The sequence below is a fragment of the Tiliqua scincoides genome, chromosome 2 (genome assembly GCF_035046505.1).
Source record: "Tiliqua scincoides isolate rTilSci1 chromosome 2, rTilSci1.hap2, whole genome shotgun sequence".
Classification (NCBI taxonomy): Eukaryota; Metazoa; Chordata; class Lepidosauria; order Squamata; family Scincidae; genus Tiliqua; species Tiliqua scincoides.
Window position 1 is genome coordinate 158255665 of NC_089822.1, and position 18732 is coordinate 158274396.

Genomic DNA, 18732 nt, shown 5'->3' on the forward strand with positions numbered 1-18732 from the left:
TAACATATCTCTCCCTTAGCCTCACCTGGATTACTCTGTCCTTGAAGAGTGCTTGGAAGCTTCAACAGAGTGCTGCAGCAACTGTTAGCCTGGATTCCATGCTGAAAACCTTTGACCCCCAATGCTATGCAAGTGTCATTGGTTGCTGGTGTATTTCCAGGCCCAATTTAATGTCCTGTACTGGGAAGTGATGGCTCAATGGGTTAAACCACTGAGACAATGAGCCTGTTGACCACAAGGTTGGCAGTTCAAAACCATGCAGTGGGGTGAGCTCCCATTGTTTGTCCCAGCTCCTGCCAACCTAGCAGTTTGAAAGCAGGTAAAAATGCACGTAGATAAATGGGTACCACCTTGGTGGGAAGGTAACAGCATTCTGTACGCTTGGGAGTTTAGTCATGCTGGCCACATGACCATGGAAATTGTCTACAGACAACACCGGCTCTTTGGCTTAGAAATGGAGATGAGCACAGCTCCCAGAGTCAGAAATGACAGGCTTAAGGCCAGGGGGAACCTTTACCTTTACTTTAAAACCTTCCAGCCTTCGTACCCTGCACTGCCACAAAGTACTTTACAGTGCTTTTGCAGCATCTAGCAACAGTGGAACACGTGTTCTGACTGCGCTGCCTTTCGAAAGGATTGGGCTGCAAGAGTGCAAGGTGCTTTAGGTCACAAGTTGTGGGAAAAGCAGGGTAAAAGGATTTAAAAAAATATAAGCCACCTAATGCTTCTCGAATTGTGTTCAGAGGAATTCAGGTACAACACAAAAACTAGTCAGTTGAGAAGATCAGTAATTCATTAAAAAAAAGTGCAATCTTCTGCTAGCCCAAGGAGAGCATTGGGAAAATTTGAGACATGTTTTCAGTTTGTGGAGGGCTCCAACAAATTTGGCCAGTGTCCCACTTGAACAGAGAATGCACTAGAGAACACACCCAGAATCACTGTGGCAGCCAAACCAATTTGGAAAAGGTTTACTAAGAACAAGTCTGTAACCTTGTTACAAACCTTAGTAAAAAGGTTTACTAAGAACTCATCTAACCAACATAATAGCTATTTGTTTTATTTCAACTGCCCCAATTATTATTAGAAGCCCTGTCTGAAAAAGAAAAATTCTAACACTTTTAAACAGCATTATTTACCTATGTAAGATAAAAATTACAACAACAAAACATAACATAGGAAAAGGGTGCTTAATTCACACACGCAAGTGTGTACGTGGAGTACAGGCATGCCCCCGTATCCAAGGATCTGGTATCCGTGGATCCGGATCCGCTCCCCCATTGAGCTCTGTCACCCACTATCAAGCTTCATACTGAACTGTAAAGTATAGTACTGACGCCAGTTTACCTGTCTCAGGCCCCCTCCCAAGAAAAGATAGCCAAACCTGTAGCAAGCATCAATACAGTGTAACAGAGAAGGGAAGAAGGGACAGGGAAAGCATGAACTTCGGGGAAAGCTTAAAAATTAACTGCGCTGCTAAATTAACTGCGCTGCTAAATTAACTGCGCTGCTAAAATGTCACGGTAGTCCTATCAGTTGGCAATGTTTCTTGGCAAACTAACAAAGTGTCTAGCTAGCTAACCACAAGACACCTGCAAGAGATGAACTTTAGAAAACAGCACACATTTTAATTCGATAAGCCAGTATCCTTCAACAAGTCAAAGTGAGACAAGGCTACTCCCCCTTTGAAAGTAAGGAGGGGGCGAGAAGATGAGAGGGACGAAGTGGAAAAGTACCAGGGAAACTTCTGCTTTTGGAGACTCTTTATTTGAATTGCAACTAAAATAGAAAAAGGCACATATAGACAAAAGCTAGGACAAGATAGACTTGCCCCAAAATTGTAACCCACATATGGGGACATAATAGTCATTAGAAGCAGGCCATAGGGGACTAAAAATTACTTGATCTTAGAAAAGTTTAAGAGATACTTTATAAAAGACAAGAAACCTTAGTTTGGCAGAGAGGTCCCACAGGTGTTCAATGTTTACATTAACACAAGGGAAAAGTATGCTGATAAGATGAAAGGTACCAGGCAAAGCACATTGTGTCATCTCTTTAAATGATGTTAGTAAGAAGACCTGTCAAATTAATTTTAATTGGATTGAATGATGGGAATATGAACAGGCATTGAGTATGTTTAAATGCCTAATTTTACCTTTTATGGAAACCTGTAACCTGAAATACACCTATCAGGTGTCTCTAATGTTATCTATAGCCTATTGGGAGTTTGCCCCATCTATGATGTGAAATTTCAGCCAATGGGAAGTCTAGATTTTAGGACAAAGGACCAGAAATGTATAAAAGTGTCCCACCCCTCTGAAGAGTGCCTTCTGGATTTGAGTTGAGTCTCCCAGAGGCCACAGGCATGTCTTGCTGAAACAAAGTTCCTAGAGTTCCTAGAGAGTCCACCAGAGTTCCTAGAGAAGTGCTGCTGCAGCAGCAGCTGTGATCGCCCAAACACTCACAACCCACACGTTCCAGGCACTGTTCAAAGAGCATGGGTTGGGACTGTTTGGGCAATCGTCGCAGCCACTATGGCAGCCGCACTTCTCTAAGAACTCCAAAGGGGTGATTCCGCCTAACTTCATCCCCACACTGCATAGCCCTGGTTCAAAGGAAATGTAAACTGAAGCCTCTATGTCCTCACTTCATCTACCTGTTTATGTAATTTGTGGGATCACCCCAGCATCCTTTGCAGCAGTAGAGCAAAGGTTAGGTAGGCTGACTGCTCTTATCCACTGGTTACTCTTATCCACAATTTCAAGTATCTTCGGGGGAAGTGGGAACGCAACCCCTGCAGATTCAGGGGCATGTCTGTAAACTTTCTCATGCATGTGACACAAATCAGAAACGGTTTAATCACTTGTGGGTCCAGCCTTTGTGAAATTAAAACAATTTTTATTTCACTATATTTATTTACACTTTGCCTCTCTTTCTCAATGTGAAACCCAAGGCAGTTTAACATAATTAAAAGCAATATAAACATAAAACACAACACTCAAAGAAGCAAATCAACAACTATAAGAAAAAAAGTCAAAATGGCAATAATAGGCAATTTAGGCAGATAGGCAGCCAGACACAACCAAATAAAAAGCAGACTTACAGCACAATCCAATGCATAACTACTTAGAAGTAAGTCTATTAAGCTCAATGGAATTTACTCCCAGATAAACATGTATAGGATTGCAGTCCAACTCAACTAAAGTCTTGTTGAAAAGGAAAAGTTTTTAAAATCTTGCAGGAGGTCAACACAGAGGGGGCAATTTTGATCTCACATGGGAATCTCATAGGTTGGATGCCACAACAGAGAAGGTCCATTCACAAAGTTACTACCAACTGCACTTCCAGTGGCAATGACACTCACTGCAGGGCCTCTTAAGAGGACCTCAAAAGACAGGCAGGTTCATATGGACACTCCCTTGGCCAGCTAACAATGACTGGCTGGGCAGCAGGACCACATGCATTGCCTCCCAGATGAGCATCGGTATCGCAGGAGTTACCAGCTAGGTAGTGGGCCCACCCCCTCCCTGCTGGGTAGAGGGCTGGGTAGTGGGCCCGCCTCATCAGGTCTCTGAGACTCCAATGCTAGTTCAACATCTGTTTTACCACATCAGTAAAAAGTTGCTTACCTACTAGTTTCAGGCAAGCAAGTTGTTTGCCCACCATTAGGACCTGAAAATATATCGTAACTGAATAGCACTGAGGGGTTTCAAGGAGGTGTTTCTTTTAATTTTAAGTAGAAGCATTTATTAAGTTGTGTTATAAAGAATACTCTGGTTAAAGGAGTAACAATCCTCCAAAAGGTTCTTAAATAGAGAGATGGGAAAGATTAATTAAAAGTCTTCAGGAGAGCTTCATCAACCATGAAATCTCACTGGGTTTCATTTACTGTCACTTTCAGTACCACATTAAGCTGTCTGATTAAGCGTCTCCACAGTGGATGAAAGAGATTAACTGGCATTATACATCACATATTCTTCCAGTAATGTAGAAGATGTTGGTAACAGATGTTGGTAGCAGGACGGATAGAAAAGTATTTACACTTGTAAATGTAGAGGAAACACTCCAGAACAAATCCACTCAACAGGAACTTTCACATATCCAATAATCTGGGTTGCTACTGATCATTCCATTGGTAAACTCACCTAGGGATTGTCTGAATAATGAACACATCCTGGCCTCGGACAGATTCCTTGATTTCAACTCTCGTTTCTGTAAAGGAGATATTTAAACTGAAATACAATGCTTGCAAATTTATTTAATAACATGCATGCTTCCAACAAGTTTTGTATTTGAAACATGATTAGACAGACACACTTAAACTGCTTTCACAATATAAACTATGGATACAAACTGTGTGTCTATACAGACACCTATTTTTCTCACATATGGCAGCTCAGTTTCCCATTCAGGATTTTTTCTTCAAATGTCAAAATATACACAAAATAAATACGTCAAAAATTCCAACCTGACATGCACGCTTGATCAAAACAAATATATATCAAGAATTAAACTTTATATTGCTCCAACACATCAATTGTCAAAATGTGTCAGATTCCCAGAATCTGATCCTATTATCTTAAGAATATTTTATCTCATTATTAAATCTGCACAATGATTTATTCTGAGATTTCTTGATTTCTTTCCCCTTCAGTCTTTAACCAAAAGCCATCCAACAATATGCATATTTCCAAATGCAGGAGGAGGAAAATGCTTTTCTGGGCCTATATAAACTGAAACAATATTTAGTGTTGAGAGTCATCCTGTTGGCTCCTGTGGGCATAAGAAGGGTAGAATAAAAACTTATTAAATAACATTGCACCTATGATGTGCCTGAGGTTACATTTGCATCAGGAAAGAGGCAATGTCCCCTGGAGAAAGCAAAATAAGCCCTGATAGGATCCAGCAGTGTGAGAACTTTTTGCCAAATGCAATAGAATCTAATCTATTTATATCAGGACAACAACAAAATTTCACAAACCAGAAACTAATTTGCACTACAGTTGCAAAGAAAGACTGCCAATGAGAAAGTGTCTCATTTTGACACTTAGCAACCCTTTAAAGCAGGAAGTGCAATATACAGGGATATCTCAGCTGGAAGTTGTATAGACAAGGCAACTAACATGTTCAAGATGCTGGAACAACTTGTTTTCAAGGATAAATTAAATCACTGGGCTGGTTTTAAGATGAACTAAGGACAGGGACAGGATAAAGGTTTGGTACATTTCACTGCCACAAGGGATGGTGATGGTCATGAAAGGGAATTAGACTTATCATCCATTAATTTGTATATCAACTGTCATAAGATATGACAGCCTATGTCATGTCCAAGGGCAGTATAACTACAAACACCAAATTCTGTGGATGAAAAACCAAGGAAGGGCAATAACCTTCATGCCCTGCTTGTGAGCATCAAAAGGAATCTGGATAGCTTTTATTGAAAAAAGAATACTGAATCAGATGGATCTCATCCAATCCTGCAGCATAGAACTCATGAAGAATTGACTGAATGGCAATATACAAAGAAGTCAAATGTTCTAGATGTAGGGGAACATTGTAATAGTTCAGATTTCATAGCATTATAATGCTATGACAATTAATATAGCCCAATCCCATGTGCATGATGCTTTACAACAGAAAACAGGTCACTGGAGTATAAGAAGAGGCACACTGCATCAGGTCTAAGGACCATCTAGTACAACTTCTTGTATCTCACAGTAGCCCACCATAGGGAGCACACAAGAGAACAAGATACCTGCATCCTGTTGCCACTCCCTTCTATCTGGTATTGTGAGGTAGCCTACTTCTAAAACTAGGATGTTGCACATACCTATCACGGACTGTAACCTGTGATCAACTTTTCTTCCAGAAATCTGTCCAATCCCCTTTTAAAGGGATCTAGGCCAGACTTCATCACCACATCTTGTAGCAAGGAGTTCCACAGATTAATTACATGCTGGCAAAAGAAATATTTTCTTATGTCTTTCTAACTCTCCCGACACTCAATTTTAGTGGCTATCCCCTGGTTCTGATGTGTGAGAGGGAAAAGAATATCCTTCTATCCATTCCGAGCATAATTTTGTACGTCTCAATCATGTCCCCTCCTCCAGGCACCTCTTTTCTAGACTGATTGATTGCTGAGGGGCTCACAGTCTAAGAGATGACACTCCTTGGGAAGCGGAAGCTGGACTGCTGGTTTGCTAAGTAAGTCAACTCAAACTATAGTGTTTTGGAGGATATATTTTACATCTACAAGTCACCAAATGTCCTAGGACTGAAGCAGTTATAGAAGTGTCTATTGTTCATGCTCTGGAAAATATCCAAAGACAGGGTTTTGGTTCTGACTTTTCAAAGTTCAGTTTGGTTTTTGGTTTCCTGGAAAAACTACGTTTTCATAAACTTGTGAAGCAACCCATCAGTACAGGTTCAGAATGGCCACTGCAAATGAGAAGGAATGTGCTGATCCCTGGACAAGGGGGAAAAAGCATCTCTGCATCCCTTTAAAAACATTGTTTAAAAAAACTGCTTTTCTTATTGTTGTCAAGAGAGACAGTCATGCAAGCCATTACAAGCCATGCAAGCCATTACAAGTAAAACCTAATCATTACAAGTAAAACCTAATTTTTCTCTCTCAATGCAATGAGAAGTCTTTAAAGCCTTTTAGTCCTTTAAATTAAAGGAAAATGATCCTTTAACAATGAGGGGGGCAGTAGGTTGACAATCCATCAGTCATTCTCTCTTCAGGCATCAGCTCAAGACCCCTCCCTTCCCCCTGAGCACAGAAAGAAAGATACTTTGCATTGGTGAAGGGAGGGGTAGGAGTGAAGCCTTTCTAAGCACCTTTACAGAGACTGATTGAAGGTCTACTTAATGACTCTTTCTTACATCACAAAGATCAGTAAGGATGTTTTTAAATCACCAGAGCAAAGGAACTTTGTTTTTTAAATTGATTTGCTTTAATGTGTTTTTTGCCACCCAATGAGACTCAACCTGTATATGGAATTCTGAGATAGGCCCTACAGAGAAAACTTGTTTCATGATCTCAGGTCCGAGTTACCTAGAGGTTCATACTTAGCAAATTCCTTAATTTGCACAGGTAGAAGTTCAAAATGCCAGTCCTTCCTACAAGTGTAAAAAAAACACAAGCAGTCCAGATCATCAAAAGGAAGTGCACCCTAAACGAGCGGATTCATCCCCCCAGGAGAGATCTAAACAAACATGTTTCAACAGAATATTTAAAGAATCATGGCAGCAGCTAGAAAATCAACGAAATGCTTATCTCAGTGGTTTTCTGATAGTCAAACAATCAATAGGTTCAAGGACAAATATCAAAATTTCCAAAAATTAATGTTTTTCCTCAAGAGATGTTTCACTGCTACCTACATAAACAGGTAGCAGTGAAACATCTCTTGAAATTTTACATAGATTAGGCTGGTTTGGTAAAGAGTACCTTCTTCGAGTCTGTAAATGCAGCACTGCACAATCACTTTGAACATATAATCAGCATGTTACAAACCTGACGTACCTCCATTGGTTTCCTGATACACTACAGATTTTCCAAGTTCAGCACCAAGACGCCTAAACAAGACAGAAAGATGCAAGGGAATTTAGATTCACAGGAAGCAGCTGGTTATTAGTACAGAACTACTCACTACACAGCTTCTAGCAGAGTAGCATCAAAGCTAAGCTCAGCACTAAAATACAGACCATGATGACAAACACAATGATTCAGAACATTTTTATTCTGCTTTTTGATCCAAAAACACGTCTAAAGGAGCAAATAGTTTTTAAAAAATGAAAACAGTTTACAAAATCACAGCTGCCCATAACGGAATACATACAGGACCAGCTTCATGTCAGTTCAGCTTCCAGAGAGCCCAAATACCTACTTGAATAGAAACACTAACTGCCTGGTGCAAGGTGAGCACCAATGGTGCCAAATGGGTCTCTTGGAACAGCATCCCTCGATCATAAATTGCATCATCAGAATACTAAAGATAGGATTTATTTGTGTCCAAGTGGCCAAGTGACTGTAAACACATACAGTATGATGGTAGACACCTGCCCTAAAACATGTGGGCACACACAGTTAACTGGTCCCTTATCAAAGAATATGCAATAACATATTGGTGTTGAGCTAGTTTCTTAAACTTTAAAAAAAGACTTAAGCTGCACAATTCCCAAAACAGAATTGGTATGCCAATTCATTTATCCAGGTACAAAAGGAATCACTGAAGTTTTCAGTTCAATAACCCAGTCTCACTACACCTAAGTCACTTCATCAGACCCAGTTCGGTTTTTCCCAGATTGTATTTCCAATGCCAGAATTACATTAACTGAGAAACAGCTATTAATTAGAAGTCAGTTCTAAGCAAATATTTACTCATTATTCATTAGATCATTAGTCACCCGAGGTCTATATCCTTTATCTTCACGAGATCTTTCAAATCACATTGAAAATAGCTCTAGTCAAAGATTTGTTGAATCAAACTATTTTTTATGCATAACACCCCATTAAAAAAAGAAGCTGGTTCATTTGATTTTGACATTTATATCACATCTGAAGGCAGCACATTTAACAGTTTTGTTTTTCTCATTTCACAGCTTTTGCAGGCTATTTTGCCCAAAGGTTTTTAAAGAGATAAAAGCATTTCTATGTTCGAAACACATCCCTTTTGTTAGACTTTCTGACTAGAAACAAGGTAGCACAACAAACAAATTAGATAAATTCCAGAAGATGTCCATTTACAAAAAAAGAAAAGAAAAAACAAAAAAAGGATGCTTGACCCTGACAATCCAGTGCTTTACTTAGCAAAAACAGATTCTTATACGTGGATATGATTAGATTTTATTCAAGGGGCATAAACAAAGATTTGAATCCATCAGAAGGGTCTTCATAGAAGACACACACTACCCTACTTTATATAGACAGAAATTAAAAGCGCTCCAATTAAAATATGTATATACTGCTTACAACAAAAAGTTCAAAGTGACTTACATAGCAAAATAAATTTTAAAAATGGTTTCTTGTTCTAAATGGGCTCAAAATCTGAAAGACATGTCAGGACACCAGAAAACTGCCACTGAAAAATAAGCTATGCTGGGATGGACAATTCATCTCCCCTTGCTAGATATAAGAGTCACCATTTAAACAATGCAGTCAATTTTACCTCTCTACACATGTTTAATCTCTACAATAGCATATACTAAAAATCTCACAATATATGAGGCACTTGGGAATTGAGAACAACTGAGAGAACAGCAGTGAGCTCGAGTCTTTAGAAGCATAAACAAAAATAAATATGTTAGCCTGCTGCAGCAAGAATAACCTAGTCTTGTAGCACCTTAAAGACTGTGTAAGAAATGGGATCAGCCTTCATTTAGGTGAACATGATCTACAAAATTCCACCATAAATTAGATCTGCTCTATTTGCTTGACACAGCACAGTCCTGGAGTACAACAGCAAGTGCTTCTTCACTCAACAACAAAAAGCTTATGACTACCTCCACAAAAAGTGCTTTAGAAAGCTGACACAATGATTCTATCACATCACTTTCAACTTGTAACCTTTTTCAGGACACTTGAGCCAAATGGGGCCAACCCAGGGTTGAGTTCCAGCAAAGCAATTAAGGAGAGGGCAAGTGGAAGAAAGAAGCTTTATCAAGACTGAATCTATTCTAAACTCATCCCTGCACCAAACCCATTTACTGAATCAAGATAGAATGAGAAGTACAAACTGGTGACATCTCAGACTCAGAAAAGTCTCTCTTCTCTCTTTTTCTAGCATACTTAGTTAACAGATACTAGCTTCATACTGGTCTAATTAACCTACACAATCCAAAGCACTTTGGGTGGGCACAGAATGTCCTAACAGAATGAGAGACCCATTAAACGCAAAGCATTGTAGAATTAGGCTATGTTAGCTTACAGCCCCAAAAGGTAGTCCAAACAAAAAGTTTTACTGTGCTTTCCAAGATTGTATTCAGTCTTCAGTAACTCTCTTAAGATAAGGAAGCTCTAGTTACAGCATAGTCATCAGACACACATCCCAGTATGTTCCTGATACATATATAGAGGACATTCTTGGTACACCTACTTAAACTGCAGTCTCTCAGGCACATGCATTACCAACTCCCTCACTTGAAGCACATGCATGTCTTGGAACTATTAAAAAAACTCCCTTCTTTTATTAAAGATTTGAATTCCTAGTGGGGCACACAAAAAGCAGAGCCCATTTTTAAAGTCATTATGCATGTAATGGAGGCCTCTAACAAAGTAATCTAAGGCAGTGTTCCTCAATCAGTGGTACTCATCCACCAGTGTCTGGTGGTACATGCGGGACGCCCAGACCCCCACCACCTGGCAGCAAGACCAGCAATGCAACATGACAAGTAGCAGTAGGAAGTTCAGTGGGTAGAGCTCCAGTGTGCACTTTTCACATGCTTGAGAAAGCCCTCCCATCTGCCCTTAACCTCTTAGTGGTATTTGTCACATTGCGTCTAGCCTCCCAATCCAGAAGTAAGTGGTGATGACATTATCACCAGTAACTTTCTGGTGGTGTTTCCAATAAGTGGAGCATGCGAAGTGGTATGACAGGGGACAAACACTGAGAAACACTGGTCTAAGGGCTCTTTCACATGCAATCTAGCATGAAACAAAATACATTGCAAATGCAACGCTTACTAGCATAAGCATTCATACACAATGGCTACAGTTCACATTAAAGTTAAGCACAGAAGGAGGGAGAACATGCATTGTTTCCACAGTCCACTAGGTATATGATCTATTTATCAACACTTTGTATAAACTGGACTGTTTCAGTAAACAGGAGGGCAACCCCTTAATTGCTGTCTCCAAGTCAGTGTGATAACCCAGCATCATATTCTACTCTATTTCCATCATTATTCCCACAACTGGTTCAAGTTCCAGTTACGAATTAATAATGTTTTGAATTTCTCTTGAACCTCTTAGTGAAAGTTTCACATAGCATTAAGAAGAACACATGGGACTAGACTGGACAGACTCACCCTGCTCTGCTGGGGAGGGTGGCTGACTTCCCAGCAAAGTGTATTCTGGGATGCCTGAAATTGTTAGCCACAGAATCTGCTTCACAGTGGCTTTTGAAATCAGCCTCAAAAAAGCTGTGATAGCAGGTGCTTGAGCTTTGGCTCAACCAACTGAATATAAATCTTACTTTAGTCCTATCCATCTCCATAAGGAAATGAACATGTGAGGACTTCCCAAGGAGCATGACTGCTTCTCTCTACCAACACTAGAGGGGGCGGGGCTAAAGAGGAGGCAGGGCTAAAGGGACATGCTCCTAGGAAGCCCTCATGTGTTCCTCTCCTCATGGAGGCAAACACACTAAGAGATCTAAGAATATAGGCTTATTACAAAGGGACATAAATAACACCACCACACCATGGCAAAGAGGTCGAAATTGACACATACTTCCAAAGATCCTGGAAGTCAAGATCCTAGTAGGGATGGCTGGCAATTATGTGCAGTCTCAGGAAATGACAGCCGAGCGCTTACAATGCCCAGCCACAGGCTGTCACTTCCTGAGATACCTCACATAATTCCCATTTGGTCCTATTAGGACCTTGACTTAGAGTCTTTGGAAGCATCTGTCAATTTCAATCTTTCAGTTTTTGTGCAAGGTTACAGATATTGTAATAAACTTGGAACAATAAAAGGATGTCCACCTGAAACAAGTCAATATGCTCTTTGTGTTTATTCCTACCTTCATCCCCACCGCTGTTGTGTCAATAGACTGTAATCCCCTTGGAACAGGAATCTGCCTTTTCATTCTTTGTAAAGTATCAGGTACACTGATAGCACTTTATAAAATATATAAATTTGTATTTGGCTGAACTGAAACATGAACTTTAGCTATTTCAGAATTAGCTTGCATGGGTGCTCTGCTGATGATTTCAAAAACCACTTTACAGTAATGCTACACATTTTATTACAATGAAAACAGCTGCAGATAGCTTAACTAATAATAGGTTAACTAGTGACTGATAAATTACTACTTGATTAGTGTACTTTACGCTGGTATGAAACAAATGCAAGTTGGACTCACAGAACCTAAGATATAGCATGATTTATAACTGAAACTAGTAACAAAAGTACCTACTAACCTGAATATTAGAAATGTTTCCCTGCCTTCATAGGATACCTTCTCTATATACAGTATACCTTTGTGCATCACTCAAAACACATTTTTGTGTTAAGCCACTGTATTAAGAGTCTTCACGAAATACCAGCCACCACATACATCAGCCTTGCAAATAAGCACCAAGCAGATGGTTCCCTGCCTGCCCCATTCTCATCATATCATATGAGACAGCACAACTGTCCATATCATAGACAGAACAACAAGCTCACTGCAGGCAGGCACATTTGGATATCAAAAGATAGCTCTTTCTATCTCACTATGGCCATACCTAACAGGGAAAAAATGAAGTACAATACTTTACATTTTTGTAGAATAATTCGAGATTAAATAGTTTATAGCTCCAGATCTCAATAAGAACAAAAAAGACACTTGTCCACTTTGCATTTTTAAGAGCAGGCTAAAGAGAAAAATAATACTCTTGTTTTATTAATACTTGCTCTTTGTTAGTACACACAGTTCTTTCTTTATCCCCATTTTAGAAAGATCAGTTATGGGTAATATTAATAATAGTGCACGAAAAACGTATTTGCGGATAATCGTGACATGTTAAACAAAATACAGTACAGGCTTTGTGCTGAAGAAAATGCTCAGCTTTTTTTCAACAATAAGTCTGCCAGAAATATTACTGTGACAAACTTAATTCAAAATGTTTACAAGCTTGAAAATACTGGATAGATTTCCTTCAAAGGACATATACTACTAACCAAGGCACTGCAGCTATAAGAGAAAAAAAAAGTTGTTGCTATAGTATCATGACACTCCAGTCCAAACTGGATGTTATAAAGCAAGTGCATACAACAAAAGTATTTTTACTAGTGAAAAGCAACCACAGAAGGCTGTAAATTTGTTTAGTGAAATGAGAGATCCCTTGTGAGATGTGTACAGATACATGTTTTTTTCCTTTCTAGTTAGAAGACCATCTTAGGGAGAGTACTTTTGATAGGTCAGTTTTCCAAACAAGAAGAGAGTTAAGTATGCCCTCACTTCACCCAATAAGCTACTCTTTCATAAGAACAGCCCCACTGGATCAGGTCATAGGCCCATCTACTCCAGCTTCTTGTATCTCACAGCGGCCCACCAAATGCCCCAGGGAGCACACCAGATAACAAGAGACCTGCATCCTGGTGCCCTCCCTTAAATCTGGCATTCTGACATAGCCCATTTCTAAAATCAGGAGGTTGCACATACACATCATGTCTTGTAACCCGTAATGGATTTTTCCTCCAGAAACTTGTCCAATGCCCTTTTAAAGGTAGCCAGGCCAGACGCCATCACCACATCCTGTGGCAAGGGGTTCCACAGACCAAACACACGATGAGTAAAAAAATATTCTCTTTTGTCTGTCCTAACTCTCCCAACATGCAAATTTAGTGGATGTCCCCAGTTCCGGTGTTATGTGAGACTGTAAAGAGCATCTCTCTATCCACTCTGTCCATCCCCTGCATAATTTTGCATGTCTCAATCATGTCCCCCCTCAGGCGCCTCTGTTCTAGGCTGAAGAGGCCCAAACGCCGTAGCCTTTCCTCATAAGGAATGTGCCCCAGCCCAGTAATCATCTTAGTCACTCTCTTTTGTACCTTTTCCATTTCCACTATGTCTTTTTTGAGATGCGGCGACCAGAACTGGACACAATACTCCAGGTGTGGCCTTACCATAGATTTGTACAACGGCATTATAATATTAGCTGTTTTGTTCTCAATACCTTTTCTGATGATCCCAAGCATAGAATTGGCCTTCTTCACTGCCGCTGCACATTGGGTCGACACTTTCATCGACCTGTCCACCACCACCCCAAGATCTCTCTCCTGATCTGTCACAGACAGCTCAGAACCCATCAGCCTATATCTAAAGTTTTGATTTTTTGCCCCAATGTGCATGACTTACTCTGAAGTGCATCTGCCATTTTGCTGTCCATTCTGCCAGTCTGGAGAGATCCTTCTGGAGCTCCTCACAATCACTTCTGGTCTTCACCACTCGGAAAAGTTTGGCATTGTCTTCAAACTTTGCTACCTCATTGCTCAACCCTGTCTCCAGGTCATTTATGAAAAGGTTGAAGAGCACCGGTACCAGGACAGATCCTTGGGGCACACTGCTTTTCACTTCTCTCCATTGTGAAAATTGTTCATTGACACCCACTCTCTGTTTCCTGGTCTTCAACCAGTTCTCAATCCAGGAGAGGACCTGTCCTCTAATTCCCTGACTGTGCAATTTTTTCAGTAGCCTTTGGTGAGGGACCGTGTCGAACGCCTTCTGAAAGTCCAGATATATAATGTCTACGGGTTCTCCCGCATCCACATGCCTGTTGACCTTTTCAAAGAATTCTATAAGGTTCGTAAGGCAAGACTTACCCTTATAGAAGCCATGCCGATTCTCCCTCAGCAAGGTCTGTTTGTCTATGTGTTTTGAGATTCTATCTTTGATGAGGCATTCCACCATCTTACCCAGTATAGATGTTAGGCTGACCGGCCTATAGTTTTCCGGGTCCCCCCTCTTTCCCTTTTTAAAGATAGGCATGACATTTGCTATCCTCCAATCTTCTGGCACTGTGGCCATTTTGAGGGGCAAGTTGCATAACTTAGTCAAGAGATCAGCAACTTTCAATCAAATTTACACCCTTTCATGTATGTTTCACATTCTTAATGAAGTGTGAGGAGGCCGTTAACTGACTGCTTGATGATCTTTAACAGTGGCCAAAACATGTGACCTTGTGGGAAGGCTGGCCTTAAAAGTGACACTATCAAAACAGAATGCTTTCGTGTTTTCACTAATTTGTGCAAATAAGATGCCTGGCCAATTAATTACAAGTTGTTCTAACCAATTAATATTAGTTTAAAAGTTCCATAGTTAACAGGAAAAGGGGTTTAAAATGCTTTAAAGTAAGCATATTTCTATTCAGATGACCGCAAATAAGAGATGAAGCAGGAGCTCATTTCTAAGCTTGTAGTGGGATTCAAAGGCATTAGGTGGGAAGGAAGAAACAGAATCTTGTCCCTGTGTAGACTGAGCTTTAAGACCAGTCCAAAGCAAGCAGACTTCCAAGTGTGTCCAATGTTCAGACTAACAGCAAATAAAAGACTACATTCCAATTTGGAGTCAGGGGAGGGTAGGGTTGATGTGACCACCAATTCTGGCTGAGGACCAAGGTCAGGCACATTCTGTGAAACCTTGACAAAAAAATGATTACCAATTATGCCTCAATTTCAAATACTCCAACCTAAAGGATGATTGACAATGTATTAAAAAGAGAATATAGAACAAGATATGTACCTAACATTTAGTTATTTAAATTACTGTATTTATATCCCATCTTTCCCACAGAATAAACTGATGCAAATAAAACACTGCTGAAAGTTATTTTTTTCCACATTTTTATGTAGCCCTTCCTCCAAGGAGCTCAGGATTTTGTATATAGTTTCTCCCCTACTTCTGTCCACACAATAACCCTGCGAGGTAGGCAAGGCTAAGAGAGTGTGACTGGCCCAAGGTCACCCAGGAAGGTTCATGGTTGAGTGAGTATTTGAACCTAGTCTTCCAGGTCTAATTCCAACTCTGGAACCACTAAACCATCCTGGCTATTATTAACCTTACTGACTAAATAACAAGTTACAGCCCAATCCTGAGTTGCCCGGGGTGCCCAGGTTCAGTGGCAACGAGAACAGCTGCTGCCAGATTCTGCGCCTCAAGAGGTGCCTCAGGAGAAGGGGACTTTTGTCCTCTTCTCCCAGGTAAGGTAAGCAGTCCTGCAATGGGGATACTTACTTTACCTGTAAGGTAAAGGAACTCACATAGGGCGCGGTGCCCTACACGAGCACCTTGGATCCTGCAGAGTGGAGCTCCACGAACCCGCCTCCCTCCCTGCCTCCCTCACCCGGCACGCCTCCCCCGCCCTCTCTCCGCCCCCCGCTGGCCTCCCCCCTCCCTGGAACACCTCCTCCCCACCCCGTCCCTGCCTACCGTGCTGCAGCTTGGCGGTCCAGGAGACCGCCATGCCGTGGAAGCTGGGCTACCACCCCGTGCTGGAGCCATGCCGCCGAGCACAGGACTGGGCTCTAAATTTTGCAAAATGGTTGCCAGCTGCATTGATGGAATCAAGAAATAGGTACACATTTTTTACAACACTATATCATGATATCCTTTATATCAGTTCACTTTATACCATGTAGTAAAAACTAAAGCAAGACATTTATATCTGATTAGCGAATTTTCGGGTTATTTACAATAGTCAAACAAGGTTTTTTAAAGTCCTAGCTACTTCAAGTGTAAATAAAAGTATGAGAGATAATACTTAAAATATTAACTGTTTAAAGCAATGGTAAATCACTTTCATTAAGTTGAAATGAAATAAGTAACCAAAAAGATCACAGACAGTTTGTGTTGGTTCGCTAGAAAAAAGTTTGTTCACAACTTTTGTGAGTCATTTTGACAGTCCTAAGACAAGCACAAACAGACCAGCACCTAGAAATAACTCAAGGTTAATTAATTCAATGCTAGCCTGTGGCAAAAAAGTAAGCCTATTTCAGCAAATACTACTTCTTTCTAGGCCACTTTACCACCTGAACTAGCCTAATCATAAACTCATGAGTGCAAAGCAACAAAAAGCTTAAGAGACTCACTCAGTGATTTTCTTCGCCAGCTCTGTACAGGCTGCTGTGGAATTTGCCGAGAAGACCCGGTAGCCACTTCTGGCTGCATTCATTGCCAAGGAATCATGCAAACCCCTTGGAACTCGAGAGTGAGAAAACACAGATTTATAAGGCAACAGCAGTTTCCTTGGCATCCTCCTCCTCAGCCTCTCCAACTATTACCACCCGTTCTGAGATGGAGGGAAGAAAAGTAATTTCCCCAGAAGACTTGTCCCCAACCCTACAGTTCTGGCAACAAAGAAAGATCTCTTAAAAGCAGAAGTGGAGAAGTAACAAAGTTAGTTCAGAGTTAGTGCTTGACACATTCTTTTAAAAAGCCACCTATGAGAGAGCAGATACTGCCGTTTGCCTAAGCCTAGAATGCAAGCAGCCACTAAGCCTGTGTGGAGTGATGATAATAAGCAAAGAAAGTGCTGTATGAGGGTAAGAGGAAATCTAGAGGTTTTGTTTCTGTTTCAACTGCTAGATGGGGAGGGGGGATTCCTAGTTCAAGCTGGAATGGAGAGGAAAGGCAGTAAGAAGCAAAAGCAGAGGCAATGAAGTTTGTTTACATACAAGAAAGGAGGGGAGACAGACTCAGGAAGGAGAATTTCTCCAAACAAAAGATGTGTCAAGAGAGAGGGCTTGAGAGCTCCTGAGGACCCCAAATCAGCCCCAGAGAAAGGAGGCAAGCAGGGGACAGTCTCTCCAGGCTGGACTATAAAGGGCAGAGAAAGCAGTGACAGAACTGACACAGTGAAGGAAGACCTCCTGGGACAAAGCAGGGGGCAGGGAAAAGGGGAGAAGACCAGCAGAGGGGCTAGGAGGAGAAAGAGGGTGAAACGTGCAGAGCCAGGCAGGCAGGGTGGGGACTTTTCAGGGGACGAGGCAGAAGTGGTGGGGGGAGGGGGAAGCGTGTGAGTAGGTAGGTGCTCTCTCTCTACACCTCAACGGATGGGGAGGGGGCAGGCAAGTCAGTGCAAGCCCCGCGTGGTCCAAAGGCTCAAGGGGGAGCTGAGAGGAGTGCAAGAGACCCCCCCCCCAAGGGGCAGGGGGAGGCGAGGCAGAGGAGCTGCTCCAGCTGAGGAGGCGGAAAGAGAAGCCACGGGGCAGAGAAGAGGCCCCTGAGAGGAGAGGGAAGGGCTGCGAGGGCAGAGTGAGAAGCCACGGGGAGAGCCTTGAAGGAGGGGGGAGCAGGACATGCAGGGGGCGGCAGGGCAGTCGCTGCTGCTGCTGCTGCTGCCGCCGCCGCCGCCTAACCAGGAAGAGCCACACTATCGCCACCCGCCGCGCTGCCTTCCCCGCTTATGGGTCCTTCAGGCCTGCTCGCTAACCCCCAACTCTCAACACCACCAGCGTGCCCAGTCATAGAGACGCTGTGCTAGAGCGCCAGCTTCTGCTCTCGGCGGCCATTTTGTGCAAGCAAACACCCCCCTCCCCCCGTCGGCTCCAGACTGCGGTTCTTGCCTGGCACGGCGCGGACATATTGACTGAGGGCAGCAGCGGGGGACGACGGGTCGTTACCTCAGGGTGCTACTACTCACCGGTTTTCCCTCCCCTCCGCTGAAAACGGGAAGGCTTGTTTAGCGTTCCTTTACCTTTAAGAAAAAAACGCCCTGCTGCTTTTCCCCCCACCTCTTCCTCAAGGCTTCTTTTCCCGGACTAAAGATGGCTGCCGCTTCGTTGGGAGGACCGACCCACACCAACGGTTACGTGAGGAGCTCGAGTACGAAAGAACGTCCCCTCCCACAGAAGTGGGCGGAGTCAGAACTCAGGAAAGGCGCGAGCCGGGAGCGATGGAATGCTCGGGGGGGGGGGGAGTGATTACCGAAAAGATTGGATTGTAAGCGCACGATAATTTTATGCGCGGTTTTTTGGGAGTCGGTCTCATCGAACGCACTGGATATACGGTATCTGGTACCTTTCGCTCC

The 18732-nt window shown here is 42.0% G+C and overlaps 1 protein-coding gene across 4 annotated transcripts in view; it reads right to left on the minus strand.

Annotated features, from left to right (window-relative positions):
* Positions 1-18467, minus strand: part of PRPSAP1 (phosphoribosyl pyrophosphate synthetase associated protein 1) — a 31680-nt gene extending 13213 nt beyond the window's left edge. The window contains exons 1-4 of one of the 4 annotated variants that reach the window (XM_066613244.1): positions 18346-18467; positions 16793-16904; positions 7523-7575; positions 4143-4209 (exon numbers count right to left, since the gene is read on the minus strand). In XM_066613244.1, coding sequence (XP_066469341.1) covers positions 4143-4209; positions 7523-7575; positions 16793-16875 — 203 coding nt within the window. In that variant the 5' untranslated portion in view covers positions 16876-16904; positions 18346-18467. Of the gene's footprint in view, positions 1-4142; positions 4210-7522; positions 7576-16792; positions 18227-18345 lie in introns of those variants that run through there. The other 3 variants (XM_066613243.1, XM_066613245.1, XM_066613242.1) reach the window with 3 other exon arrangements.
* Between the last annotated feature and the right edge of the window lie 265 nt (positions 18468-18732).